The sequence below is a fragment of the Phytophthora cinnamomi genome, assembly GCF_018691715.1.
Source record: "Phytophthora cinnamomi strain GKB4 chromosome Unknown Contig71, whole genome shotgun sequence".
NCBI lineage: Eukaryota > Oomycota > Peronosporomycetes > Peronosporales > Peronosporaceae > Phytophthora > Phytophthora cinnamomi.
This window is the reverse complement of record NW_027151004.1, coordinates 491384-505228: the sequence shown is the minus strand read 5'-3', so window position 1 is coordinate 505228 and position 13845 is coordinate 491384. Positions and strand designations below refer to the sequence as shown.

The window sequence follows — 13845 nt, the reverse complement described above, 5'->3', positions numbered from 1 at the left end:
GTCGAGAAGAGGCTCAGCAAGTCCTCGAAAAAGATGTCGCTGCGTTACCCTAAAACTCTGATAATTGTTATACAGTACTAGTACGTTGGCATCAATATCGTGCTTTAACAGGCGATCCAGTTAAGAAGAGGGAAAAAAGGGCCAAAATGGGGAAAATCGTCGAGCCAAGTAATTGCGGTCTTTATTTTCAGGTCGTGAAACTAGCATCATCAGATAGATCGATATTTCAAACCTATAAATATGCTGTCTTTATTCACTTGAACGCAGCTCACATCTTAGCATGAGCGCTCGAAAACAGCGCTTCCGCCTGATTGCCCTTGGTGTGAATGCGATGCATGTCTAAATTCGGAAAACGAGGAGGTAGAGTGGTCTGCATTGCCCCATCTCTCCACAATGTGTCCCCATCTCTCCACAATGTGTAGCTTCGTCTCCACAAGGACGGCAAGACGGCGGTGGGCTCGTGGGAGGGTGAGAACAATTTGTCCATCGCGCAGTTCGGCAGGGAGAGCGCGCAGTAAGCACCGCCTTCGGTCCTTGCACTCGGTCTCTTAATGAGCGATAGATTCCGCCACCAGAGTCTTCTCGTCCCCCCTCCATTTGGAATTCTGCTCCACTGAGAAATTCCCCCCTCCAACGCGTCGAGACGTGCACGTGGCCGAGCCGTCAGTACCACTATCAAATGTCTCATACCTCCACATCCCTACAAATGCTTCAAACAGCGATAATAGTATCGGCATGCTGCTTGCATGCCTTGCCATGGCACAACCAGTGCAGCTACGAAAGCCGGGCTTGATTCATTCGTCATTAGAAATTCTAGTTATGTTCCGACTAAAATTTCATTGAAATAGGACAATTTCCGCATTTAATTTTTTTTTAGTTTCCCCCAAAAAAGTCCCCTCTTAACTGGATCGCCTGTTAATTCATTGTGTTAGCTGTCAATGAACGAAATCGAACGAAGGATGGAGATTTATTCTTGCTCGTCACTGGGTATAGACGATTCTGCGAACCGCTTGAACGGCGATGTCGCCCCAGCGAGTGACGTTGTCGCAAAGCTCCTGCAAAATTGCATCGGATACGTCAAACTGCGGGCGGCAAGTCTTGACGAAAACAGAGCGCAGCATTACAATCACCACTTCATCCTCGCCGCGAGCGCCAACGCCGTCATTCATTTTCGTCTTCTTTCTACGCGACACAGGAATCAACACAATCGATCCGTTGATGACCTTGCGAACACTTTTCTTCGGGTCGAAGGGATGAAGATCATCCTCATCCACATTATCGATCGACATTACCGCGTAGGGCTGCCGAGCAGAATCCCCACCACCCTCAAAATACTGTCCAAAGTTAACAGCATTCAATTCCGTCGTAATGACATTGTCGACTTCAGAACTCAGTCGGTAATTCGATATGAAGGTGTCGTCGCCTACAGCGTCGTAGTCTTCACGGATCGTTAGGTGCCCAAGATGCTCCGAAATAGCGATCTCCAAGGTCTCTAGCACGAACTTGAATGCATCATACGCCCTCCGCATCGACTGGATTCCAGGAAACGGGACCACCTCGTTCCGAATACTGCAGAAGTCCCCGTTTACGTCTTCGAATCGCTCTTCAGAGAAGTGTGGCTTGAGCACGTCTAAATGGTGGAATCGGGCTGTAACGTATTGATACCCTCGAGTAAGTCGCTCATGTTTCATGGCCAACAGTGTCTCGCGCCTCTGGATCGGGTCTTGGCCGAGATGAATCCTCATAGCCACTGGGTTGGTCGCTTGGTTTTGGAGCCACTCCCTCACGACAGTCTGCGCTGCTGATACTGTTCGTTGTTGCTGCCCCAGTTCCTCTTTCAAATCTGCATTTTCCAAAACAGCAGTGTGAAGGTCCCGGGATTGGGCCCCGTTACTTTCCGTTGCGGATTCTAACAGTTTAAGCTGGTGTTGCAACTTCACAACTTGATCGTGAAGTGCATCGGCCTCCTCCTTTCGTCGCAAGTACGTGGGCTTGCGCTTCTTGGTTGGGTGAGATCGGTCCATGCCCTCCGTCATTGTAAGCGGACAAGCAAGCGGCCGAAACAGGAAAAACGCGGCCTTCAGCCTGAAGCCCTGACGTCCAGGCGATCACGTAGGCCTTGTCGACCCCTATAGAGTCAGCGTGTGGCACCCAATCCTCGATAGCCTCAAGCCAGCACACGCCACCCAATCGATACCGTCGGGACTGCACATTTTATTACAATCGATATCTGGTGATGTACCATTATGATGGTACAACCAGCACTCTGGGGATCCAACGCGGATTTTTGGGTGACTGAAAATTCCAATAACCCAACCAACATTCCGAACCGGTTTTTCCTGGCCACAGAGACGATGACGTTGGCAGAGGTGGTGACGACCCCCGAGGCTGCGGACGATGCGGCTCCAAGCGTAGCAAACGGCGAGACAGATCAACCCAGACCCAGGCGCAAGCGGAAGGCCACCGGGACTCGACGACGGGTGGGTTTTGGGTCAATTGTGTGTGTTCGAGCGTTGACTAACGGGCGGCGTGGGTGGTTGGGTGGTACTTGGTGCTACAGGAGGAGATCGAAGCGCTGGAGCAGGAGGTGAAGGCTCTCCAAGCCCAAGTGGCTGACCTGCAGAAGAAAGCAGAGGCGGAGGGTGCGGCCAAGGCGGAGGTCAAGCGCTCCGAGATGGAGCAAGAAATGCAAGACACGGGCTTCATTCGACAGGCGGTGCTGCAGCAGCAGGCCTCGCTCGTGAACGTGCAGTCGGCGCTGTCCAGGTTGACGGTAGGAGCAACAAGTCCACCTTCGTGGTTATACCGTTGTTACTTAATGGGGGTTAAGCCATGTTATGCCGTAGATGACCGAGCCTGGAGCTCCACACGCGACCAGCATCCGACTCGGAACCGACCTGAAGGAGCGCTGGGCAACATTAACGCAAATGAAACCGGTAAAGCTGCAAGCGGCGCAGTTTTACTTGAGAGAGAGAGGTCGCTTTGTGGACGACACGAACGCGTTTTCGTACTCCACGCGCTTTGTAGAGCAAGGTGGCTGCTACTGCGGCCAGGTGTACGACGTTGTGCCGTTTGAAGGTGTAAGCTCGGTCAAGCTCGTATATGACGCACTGCATTACTACTTCTCCAACATGGAGATCCGTGTTACGGAGAGTCTCGGAGACGTTACGATTCGAGAAGACGACGGCAGCTCTGAGCCAGGCATCTTGCAATCCCGATTTGTGTCGTATTTGACCAATGGGCCACTGCTCGAGATGAACAGCATCATATGCTCGGAATTCAAAGAGGTTGACGACGAGTACGGCGACGGTGGTGCAGTAGGGATTTTTACGGAAGATTATGTGGACCAAGACGATATCTACCCGTATGTCCCGGAGAAGCGGATTCGGCAGGACGCTACCGTCGTAACGCAGGTTCGATCTCACGTCAAGCATGTCATGAATGCCGAGGGCGTCGAAGAAGAGCGATCGATCGTGGTAATGCAGCGCTGGGCCTACTGCAAGATCCACACGCCGGAATGGCCGCTCTCCCCCGCTTTGATCCACGAAATCCGAGAGAAGAGTTCCCATTGGGGAGACGTCAAGCTTGACGCAGTACGAGAGCTGGTTTACCGCTCGTCCTCGTGAATAATTTTTCTTCATGAGTACATGTACAGTAGTTATCATAGGGTTGCTGCACGTTCATCAATGGCTCCAGCACGGACCCTTTTCACCCACCTTTTCACCCAGCTCGAAAACCACCCACGCACAAAATAAAACCCACAAATCGGAATTCATAGCGTCTGAAGATGCAGTCTCGGGTCCACCATGACGCCTCGAGCGAGTCCGAGACGGCCGCGTCTCCGAAAGTACAAGACCACGATGTGGCCATGACGGACTCCGAGACCCCAAAAACAGAATCACCCACCAAGTCTCGACGCACCAAAAAACCCACGTACAGAGTGCGCAAGGAGGAGAAGGAGCTCCTCCTGCAAGAGCTGGACCTGCTGCAGGCCCAGCTCAAGCAGCTCAAGAGGCGAGCGGCAGCGGACGCTGCCAAGGCGGAGCAGGAGCGAATCAGTGTGCAGCGACAACTCTCTAAAGAATTTCTAGCTGGGGCCTCTCAACAGCAACAATTGTCACTGGTCAACATCCAGTCGGCGCTCTCGGGCTACGTGGTGCGAGCCCCGCTCCGACATTTAGTTTTTTTCAACTTTTTTTAACTTTATTGTATTTTTCATGTTGCTGTTGGGTAGAGTGTGCAGCAGCATGTTCCGTTCGAGATGTGGATTTATCTGGGGACCGACGTGGAGGAGCGGCGGCAGACGTTGGCAGCGTTGAAGGCGCGGAAATTGAGGGCGGCGCAGCTTTATGTCGTGGAACGAACGCGGTTCCTGGACCCGGCGAGTGCTTTTGCTGAGCACTCGCGGTTTGTTGCTCAGAACGGAGACTACTGTGCGTTGAGGTTCGATATTACGCCGTATGAAGGGATCTCGAGCGTGAAGAAGGTGTACGACGCACTTTACCACTATTTCAGCCACATGGAGATCTGGGTGACGGACATTTTGGGGGATGTGACCATCCGCGAGGATGACGATAGCGCTGGCAAGGGGATCTCGCAGAATCGACTAGTATCGTCGCTCACGAATGGAGTGGAATTGGAAATGAACAACGTCATGTACACGGAGTTTCGGGAGCACGACGACGAGTTTGGCGACGGCGGTGCCTATGGATTGTTCACGGCGGATTTCGTGGACAAGGACGAGCTGTTTCCGTACAACCCAGAGCGCTTACGCTATGACACTACGGCGGTATTGACTATTAAGGCGCATCGGCGGCAAAAGCTCAATGCTGCTGGTGAGGTCGAAGAGGAGAAGGGAGTTGTGCTTACTCGATCGTGTATCATTAAGCTTCGTCGTGGAGATATTGCGCTGCCGATTGAAACTGCTCATGAGTTGCGTGAAAGTGTTGGCAGGTGGGGTGACGTCATGTTGCAGACTGTGCGTCAGATCGTGTATCGGTGATTTCAGCGAGCGCATTAGAAAACGCTACGGCTCAATCTCAAGCTACCGCCATTGTTCGTGTTCACCCTCATTTCCCGTCATCGGACGCCTTATTTTTGATTGCATGCTGACGCAGTTGACAATAAAAAATAAATTCAAGCAGGAGATAACCTGAAGATGGTCTCGCAAGAGAAACCAACTCCTGTGCCGCTACCTTGGTCGCGGTAGGCGTACACGAGGAACATTTGAAAAATGAAAGGGGCGCAGGAGAACGGTTTACCTGAACATATTTATTGGAGAAATCAAAACTCCCAATGTTTCGCGGCAAATTCGAACACTGCAAGCGATACAAGAAACTAGAAGTGCAGCAACGCAAGCGATTCCTTACTTGCCCGTTCCAACCTGGCAGAAAGCCAAATGCCGGTACTCAGGTTCGCGGCAGTGTTCTTCGTAGTAGACGACGTAGCCCTTGTAGACACGCCGCTTGATGGGCTTCACGAAACGCCTGACACCAGTCAATCCAAGCACTTCCTTGACGTCGTACGGGGTCATGTGAGCATGGAACCAACGGTGGTACTTTGGCCGGTCGACCGTCGGGATGAGCAGATCTCTATCTTCTTCGTCGTCTTCAGCGGCAGCGGTATTGTAGTTCTCGGGGTTCGACCTCAGAAGTCGTTTGTTTTTGTCATGGACTGTTTCGTCATGGTTTGGGTGCTTGTTCGAGGTCGCAGCAACCGTTTCACTGCATGCCAAAAGAGTAGTCAACGCGAAAAAGACGTAGTAGGAAACGCGCATTCTTGTGCTTCAATCAGAAGAAGTGTCGAGGAGAAGGAGAATCTTGGAATGACTTCCAGGAAATGAGCCAAACATGCGATGGAATCCGTGATTCAAATATTGCTGTTCGACTGAGCCAGGGCCCGGATCCCCGGCACAGGGGAAAAGGCTGATTCTTCCTTGTTGAAGTAATCAACCCACAGTACACCCTGACACTCGAATATACATCCATACGCAAGTAATGACTAATACTTGACGTTCATGTATCCTAGATCAAACGGAAGATGACTTGGAAATGGCAAATCTCGGGGAAGATACAACGAAGGCATTGCATCTAGCCGGAACCACAACTCTGCTTTTCGATCTTGGTTTTGCTGTCCGAATATTGATTCGCTTCAACAAGGTAGAACTTCTATTACAGTGCGACCCCCCGTTTTCGCGGCTGCTGACCTCTAATAAACTGTTAGAAATAATACTCCGCACATTCGGAGGCACTCAGATGATAGCTTTTGGGATAGGACTGGATTGCGCAAGTGGCGTGCACATCTCCGTTTTCAAAGGTTTTCCCTGTATCAAGGGAGGGATGACACGTTCTCCGAGATTGACTTAAACTCGGGTGCATAGACCTTTTCATACCCTTGCTCTCATTAAACATTTCTGTGTCGTATAAACGTTGCGTCGCCCCTCCTGGTACACTACCCTGACACTAACTCAGAAACACGAACTTTGTCTTAGCGCCAACATGGTATAAGACGGTGGATCTCTTCTCCTCAATGAAGTGTTGCTCTGAGGACTTTAAAAGATCTCCGATGAACTATTCGCAACTACTGGTGCCGCACAGGCTTCATTTATAAGGCCCGGATTAAGTGAAATACAGTATCAAATAGCAAATCATTTTAATGTCCATGGCATAGTTTATTACCCTCTCGTTTCTTTTATGGTCCACCCTCCGCGAAAACGGGGGGTCGCATTGTAGTTGTACGGCAACGTTACGCAAGATGTAATGGGACCCATGGGAGTGAGGGTAGTAGTTGTAGTAGTAAACGTGGTCTCGCGTTCATTACGCTAGTTAAGAGTCAACTGATTGAGCCTCCTGGCTAGTGTAACGTTCGCATACGTCGGATCTCTCTCTTCTGAGGGTGAGAGTGAGAATGATCGATATTGTGTTTGACACTTGAAAAAGCTACTGCCTAGGACTACAAATTGTGATCCATGAGCTGGAAATGGAACATCTAGCCAGCGCTTTAATAGTTGCCATCGTTCTCGCGACAGAAACGCCGGTTGCGAGGTTCCTCGCAAGCGTCATCGTAGAATAGCTTGTAGCCCTGGTAGATGCGCCGCTTGAGAGGGTTCTCAAAAAGACCGTAGTCGTCTAGACCCAGATCATCGGCAACTTCGCTTGGCGTTTTGCCTTCGTCGAACCAGTCCTCGTACTTCTGTTGATAGAGACCATCAACGATGATCCCTCTCTCTTCGCCATTCTTGGGGTTGGATTTGCCCGACTTGGCGGTGACAGAGTCGTCGGAATCATCATCCTTCGTCTTGGCATCGTCGGATGTGTCGTACTTTGACTTGGACGCATCATCATCGTCACCGGTAGGTTGAGTTCTCAGCAACCGTCTTCCGTTGAGCATGCCACCAACAAGGTCGTGGAGGACGCTATCTTGATCAGCTGAGATCACCTTCGACATCTTCGTGTTTTTGGTGTTCGATGCAGCAGTGACAGCATCAGTACAGACCAAGAGACCAGTAGCTGCGACGAGAAGGACGGCGGCGATTCGCATTGTTTTTTTTTGTTTGAATGATGGAGTGAGGTCGGTTCTGAGAAGCGAATTTGAAAATGAGAGAAGTGTGTGGAATGACTCCACCGGAGCACAAGCTCATTTCGAGTAGGCTGCTCTTCACTTAGATTTGCTGCATGAACTACAAATCAAGATGAGGATAATTTGGAATTACACAGCCCAAGATCTAAAGCCGCATGAGGATATCTGCCATCTTACTGAGACCGACCAGGTTTACGCCGCGTGTAGAGAGAAGTGACTACCGGTATCACACTCCGCGAGATCCTAAGGTTCTGGTTAAGAACCCTTAGTCCGCTGCACGTGCCGTCCCCGCTTACTAGGCAGACCACCGCTGTGTCCTGGGTTTGCAGACGCGTGCTTCGCGCACGGGCTGTCAAACCACAGGTGGGCTTACAGCGCTCACTCGCCCACACTATCTCCATACTACATGTAATCGCAAACCCGGTCGATTTCAAGCTGCAAGGAGCTAAAAAGACTGCAGTTTCTGTCATTTTGCACCAAATGGCGGGTGTTAATTTTTGTCTTTTGGATTTTTCCGTGAGGTACAGTACGAAGTAAATATCTTTTGGTCTTTCCTCCCTTGTACTCCGCTTTTTTTCTCCACGTTCTTCTACGCGCCCGCGTGAGCCCGGCAAAAGCTACGGTATTTCGGCTTACGGCAGTGTTCGTCGTAGAATACGACATAGCCCTCGTACTCGCGTCTCTTGATAGGTTTCCAGAGACGCCGGACACCAGTAAGCCCCAACACCTCCTTGACGGCGTAGGGTGTCATTCCGGCGTGGAACCAACGCCAATATTTGGGGCGATTGAAGGTTGAGACGATGAGATCTCTTTCTTCTTCATCGGCAGTGCCCGCGTTGGTCTTCAGGTCATCCCTGGAGTCCTTCTCCTCGGCACTCCGAAGAGACCGTTTGCCGATATCATTTACGTCGAACGCCCCAGTGAGCTCACGCCCCACTGCTTGATCAGGCGAGACCAGCTTAGAGGTCTTTGAGTTCGACGCAACAGCGGCATCACACGCCAAGATGCCAGTGATTGCAACGAGCACGAGGTAACCGAGACGCATGCTTGAGCTTGGGAGTAGTTATCGTAGGTACTGGGTAGATTTCGAAATGAACACTGGGTTGGTAGGCTCTCGAACATGATGCATTTGGATGCACAGCTAACTGCACAGGGAAGTTTGCGTGAGCCGGGTCCTCCATATAATAACAGTACTGGTATACTTCATCGGCATCTGGTTCAACAAAGCAAGACTGCACACCATGCAGTGCAAACGTATAGGATTAAACGGAAGATACCTTGGAATGGCAAATCTAGAGAACAACAGCTTGTCCAGCCAGACAAACGCCCTCAACTCAGGTTCTGGAGGAACTCTAACTGTACTGCGTGGTTAATTGAGAATTCTTTGCTAAGCCAACACGAAGTTGTCGAAATATGGGGCCCATGATCAACTATGACATCATTTAGACAGGCCCGAAAAAATCTAGACAATGAGAATTTGGGAAATAAGCTTAGAGCTTTTTGCTGGAAGTGGAAGAACTTGGTGCATGAAAAGCCAGTGTGGCGGCAGGAGTGGATGTTGATTAATTCTACTTGCCTTGCCTGGCGACCTATTTTGTGTGAGGATATTGTATCCGGCTGATATCAACCATTCAACTGCTATCTTAATTTACCGTTACTACTATCGTTCACAACTCTATAGCTGAACTATGTATGGCCATACGATAGCAAAATTCGTATTTGTACGCGAATATGTTTAGCAAATGACTCATCTAAGGTCGAAATACGTTCATCTAAGCCCCAAATACCAAACGTTGGTCTTAAAAATGTGAACTTTGATTAACGAAGTGCGATCATTGTCCTTTAGCTGGCTATAATATTGTAGAGCCTAGATTAATCGCTCATACTTGTTCATTTATTTCACTGCCTCAGAATCGTTGCAAGTTGATTCTGAAAATTAGGTTCGTGTGAATCCACTCGCCGACCATGAAAAAAATCGAATTTTATTCCTTTAAGTCTCCTATGTGTGTCTTCGGTGGATGACTCCGATTCAAGTTGGACTTTGCTCAAGTTAACAATGTCGCCCCACCAACGTGTCCTTAGAAGTAAATATGAGAGCGCTGCTTCACTCCGTAAATTCAGTCCTTGAAGGCAATAAAACTGTGTAGCCAGAGTATACCAGAATAATATTAGGCTGTACTTTAGTAGGCAGTAATTTTACTGTAAACACCAATCAACACATCAACGTTGTTGCCCCTTGCATGGGCGAACGAGCGAGGGGGTTGACGAGAAAGCTGAAGAACGCCAAGATTCTAATGAGGTACTATATACATTTTGCTGGTGTATCCGCAGAAAATACCTAGTACTACGTACTAAAGTTTTGAACCCAAAGTACTATAATTGTACTACTACAGTATAAAGGCGAAAATGGTAAGTTTTTGAGTTGTTATATCGATGATATTGAGCTGCATAAGGGTTGTAGTGTATCCGAGATCTCGTATAAATCTGCAAATACCCTGAAACACAATTTGTAGTTGTCCTACATTGTATCCGAAGCATGACCTCTTCGTATGTGTATTGCACGTAGAAAATTCCCAGCTCATAGCCAGCAAACAATGAATTTCATGAAAGAACTACACAGTGGAAAGCCCAACGTGCCAGCACTGGTATACTCTGGGACCTGCACATTCGAATTCGATTAAAACTGCCTCGTGCACGACCATAGGAATGCACGTTCTGTCAACCGTTGCGAGTGGAATTGCCATAAATCGATGGCTGCAGGACGTGAGTTCTCCGCGGTTTTCAGCACGTGTATTGAATTAACTTTTAGCCTGCAGCTCAGATTCCTACGGGCTTCAGTTACGGATATATGTATCCCGCAAGCTCTTTCTTCCTGCGTTCGCGGCGCTTTTTAGCGGTGTAGTACGAGTAGTAGCCAAGGTAGAACCGCTGAAGTTCTTTTCGTTGCTCCATGGACCCAAACGAGAGTGCGATCTCCTTCGCCAGTTGCTTCGGCGACGTCTTGGTCTTGTATAAGGCCTTGTAGTTCGAGTTGGCAAATGTGCCGCGTTCACCTAGGTCCAAGTCCCCGAGGCCCGCAATCGTCCGGTCCTCGCCGTCGTTCAAGTCGAGTCCATCGTTGCGCTTCCTCAGAAGTCGGTGTTCGCTGGCAAGAGCAGCGTCGTTGGCTGAAGTCAACTTGGTGCTCTTGGATTCAGCCGCGGCAGCGTCGCAGCAGGAGACGAGGGCAAATGCTGCAACGGCGGCAACGTGAAGCAGACGCATCGTGGTAGGTGTCAGTTCTTGAGGCTGTTGATGTTTCAACAAACAGCGAATTTGCGAACTGGTGTTATGAACTGGAGGGCGCGGTGATTGTCAGCCTATGTACGAACAGCAAAGCTCGAGAGCAGCAAGAGCGTCAGATGGTCGATTTGCTTTATCTCGGGATCGAACCTGTCCGGATGTACTGTCGTACTGTGTAGCCACGGCAGACCACATTTTATCACAATCGAGAGGAATCACTATCTCGAGCTGTACCATTATGATGGTACAATCTGCATTCATGTAGTAGTGCAGTGTAGTGCCCAATTCGAGCGTATGGTGAGCTCGCATAGCACTAGTAAGCCGTAACATGTCCTATTCGGTTGCATCGTATCCCCTGCCATCACAAGAACAATAGTCATGATGTGACGAATGATAGTATGCTGGCCATTTTGCAATTAGGCTAAGAAGAACTACGTGAACGACCACTGTGGGTTAACCTCAGCTTCGTTTACTGTTGGCTCATTGACTATACTTGATCAGGCGTCAGGCCGATGAACTAGTAATGATAGCATGTGCATTTCAATGAAATTATTGCCACAAGCGACCCAGACTGTTACTGAACTTTGTTGGATGTGGTCACGAATCGGACTTGAGCGATAGTTAACGACCTCTTTATAGGGGTGTTCGTCAATTTCGTATCACTAACCAGAAGCCGGTCGTATTTTGAATTGGCAGTACATACTAGTACTAGCTAGTGAGCATCACTATTTGGGATGCCACTGCAAAGAGGATTCTTTGTACGCCTACAGCGACGCCACCCCAGGACTCTGGTCGACGGCACTGACTGGCTGTGGGTTTTCTGTCGTCGGGCGATTTTCGTGTCCTTGCAGCGATCTGGAGGAGTGACCTTACCCGTCCAAATGCCGATTACTGTACGTAGCAGATGTATTCGCGACGTAAACCTTATCGATCGATTGTGGGGCGCTTACGGACCATAGCCGGTTATTTCTAATGTTTCTGTAGTCAAATCCTGACTACGAGGAATTTCCATAATACAGTAGAAAACTACTGTTTTGTTTCCCAGCGAGTGCGGACAAATGCAGTACTGACCCAGTAGTTACTAAGTTCGTTCATCAAAGCAAATGTACGTAGCCGTGTAAGTTTGTTCATCAAAGCAAATGTATTTAGCCGTCACCCTAGTGCTTCGCCTACTTAGAAGCGTATGCGGTCAGCGCCGCCCGCGCCTTCCTCTCGTTGACTGGTACACCCACAGCTTCTCGCTCGAAACTCACTCGTAGTTGCCATGGGATGTTTTGCGAAGGCTCCCATGTGAGTTCGCGGTAGCCCACTAACTGAATCAGATAGTAGACGCTTGTGTTAACCCACCGCTTTGCACAAATTCTTTCGGCGTCGAATAACTCCGCACCATCACCACGGCGAGCACGGCCGTCGCTAGCGAAGAGTCCACCGCCTTGATGGCGTTGTTCGAGGAGGCCTCCACCAAGTTGGCGGCCTTGGTCAGTATTTTCGCGCAAGGACAACTCTCGGTTCTACGGAGCTGCCAAAACGAGCCGTCTAGGCAGTTGAAGCGTGACGCTGAAGCGGGTTTAATGGAGGTATCGGGCAAACTGACGAATGATACAACATGCTCAGTTGGTGATTGGCCCGTTACATTGATATAGCGGTCCGATATTACTTTGCCGGCGCAAAGGTTTTTCTCCATACACGTTGATGAAGAATGGGCATTCCACATACGTCTCGACATCAAAAGATTGCATTCCATTCAACTTTTTGCAGTTTGAATTTTGCATTACCTGGGTTGTTGGATTTGACGCTGGTCTGCTTGAAAAAATCTGAAAACGGACTGTGGTGCAAACTCCTTGCATACGGACCTAGCTGCTTTTTGAGACGGAAATTCAGTGTCTGCAATGTTGCGGCGCTTATTGTACGTAACAACATACGTGGGGCTGGTAGGATCCGAGGTTTCAACTGCAACGTTCCTCCGCAGAAGTCCCAGCACTACAGCAGCGTCGATATCGAATGCATCCATGACGAAGCGAGCGTGCCAAACATTGACTGTGGTTTTGTACTAGAGTCTGCCATTTTGGCAATGAAGCAAAGCGGTCGCGATTTTTCGTAAGGAAGTGTTGCCTTTCTATCGGTCTATGCGTATTTTGTATCTGCGTTTATTAAATATAACGCAAGCGCTCGCAGACGGATTTCTATTTTGGTCGTTGTTAAGTACGCATCAAGACATGGACCGCACTTTGTGAACTTCTACTGTTTTTGGGCAGTCATAATCACCTGGGAAACAAAACAGTAGTTTTCTACTGCATTATGGAAATTCCTCCCTGACTACAAAGCAGGCGCACTCGCACTGTGCGATCGAAACACCAGCCAGCGCGCTTCGCTACGGCAAGAAGGGTACACCTTTTCACCTTCAAAACGGCATATTGCTACTGTAGTTCAAAACAGCAAAATGTAAAATCAACTTGAACAGCTGCTGCCGCAATATTTTATTTTCTTTGCTTACTCGCCAACTGGCATATCCTTCATCTGTATGGATCTCGCATGAAACTTCATTTTTTCGCGTTGACACGTCCCACGCGTCGTTCGCGCGTGCGGTGGAGAACCAACTGTACGCCGGGCGCAGGTTGACGTTGTTCTTGGCCGCCACGTCTTGCCGGTCTTGGTCGTCACGGGCCGCGCGAAGAACGCGAAGGATGGTGGTATCGTCGTAGAGCATGGTGCAGCGGTGTGGGGCGCGTGATATGGAGAGACTTTGGCTCTGGAGAGAACTTTGCGGAATACAAGAATGGAGCCCAAAAGCGCTACATCGGCGCAAGTACAGCAAGCGCCCCGGTCCATTAGTTTTGGCTTCGCGCCACACCGTATCAGAGTATTTCTTGTTAAAGTAGATACAGCACTGATTATGATTTTTGCCTAGCATCCAGTTTTGATTTTACATGTTGTTGTTTTGAACTAGCAATTTGCCGTTTTGAAGGTGAAAAGGAGTATTTTAGT

The 13845-nt window shown here is 49.4% G+C and overlaps 6 protein-coding genes across 6 annotated transcripts; 2 read left to right on the top strand and 4 right to left on the bottom strand.

Moving 5' to 3' along the window:
• Positions 1-2354: 2354 nt before the first annotated feature.
• IUM83_14753 (uncharacterized protein) lies at positions 2355-3626 on the top strand (the record flags this gene model as incomplete). The annotated part of the gene is made up of 3 exons (XM_067939522.1): positions 2355-2480; positions 2561-2773; positions 2847-3626. 3 exons carry the CDS (start codon positions 2355-2357, stop codon positions 3624-3626), a joined length of 1119 nt encoding a protein of 372 aa, XP_067786148.1.
• A 161-nt stretch (positions 3627-3787) lies between these two features.
• Positions 3788-5002, top strand: IUM83_14752 (uncharacterized protein; the record flags this gene model as incomplete). The annotated part of the gene is made up of 2 exons (XM_067939521.1): positions 3788-4156; positions 4235-5002. 2 exons carry the CDS (start codon positions 3788-3790, stop codon positions 5000-5002), a joined length of 1137 nt encoding a protein of 378 aa, XP_067786149.1.
• Positions 5003-5365: 363 nt separating this feature from the next.
• IUM83_14751 (putative secreted RxLR effector protein) lies at positions 5366-5776 on the bottom strand (the record flags this gene model as incomplete). Its single annotated transcript, XM_067939520.1, has 1 exon — positions 5366-5776. The coding sequence occupies one exon, from the start codon at positions 5774-5776 to the stop codon at positions 5366-5368; it is 411 nt and encodes a 136-aa protein (XP_067786103.1).
• A 1223-nt stretch (positions 5777-6999) lies between these two features.
• Positions 7000-7446, bottom strand: IUM83_14750 (avirulence protein 1b; the record flags this gene model as incomplete). The annotated part of the gene is made up of 1 exon (XM_067939519.1): positions 7000-7446. One exon carries the CDS (start codon positions 7444-7446, stop codon positions 7000-7002), a length of 447 nt encoding a protein of 148 aa, XP_067786150.1.
• A 721-nt stretch (positions 7447-8167) lies between these two features.
• Positions 8168-8623, bottom strand: IUM83_14749 (putative secreted RxLR effector protein; the record flags this gene model as incomplete). Its single annotated transcript, XM_067939518.1, has 1 exon — positions 8168-8623. The coding sequence occupies one exon, from the start codon at positions 8621-8623 to the stop codon at positions 8168-8170; it is 456 nt and encodes a 151-aa protein (XP_067786071.1).
• A 1793-nt stretch (positions 8624-10416) lies between these two features.
• IUM83_14748 (putative secreted RxLR effector protein) lies at positions 10417-10842 on the bottom strand (the record flags this gene model as incomplete). Its single annotated transcript, XM_067939517.1, has 1 exon — positions 10417-10842. The coding sequence occupies one exon, from the start codon at positions 10840-10842 to the stop codon at positions 10417-10419; it is 426 nt and encodes a 141-aa protein (XP_067786070.1).
• Between the last annotated feature and the right edge of the window lie 3003 nt (positions 10843-13845).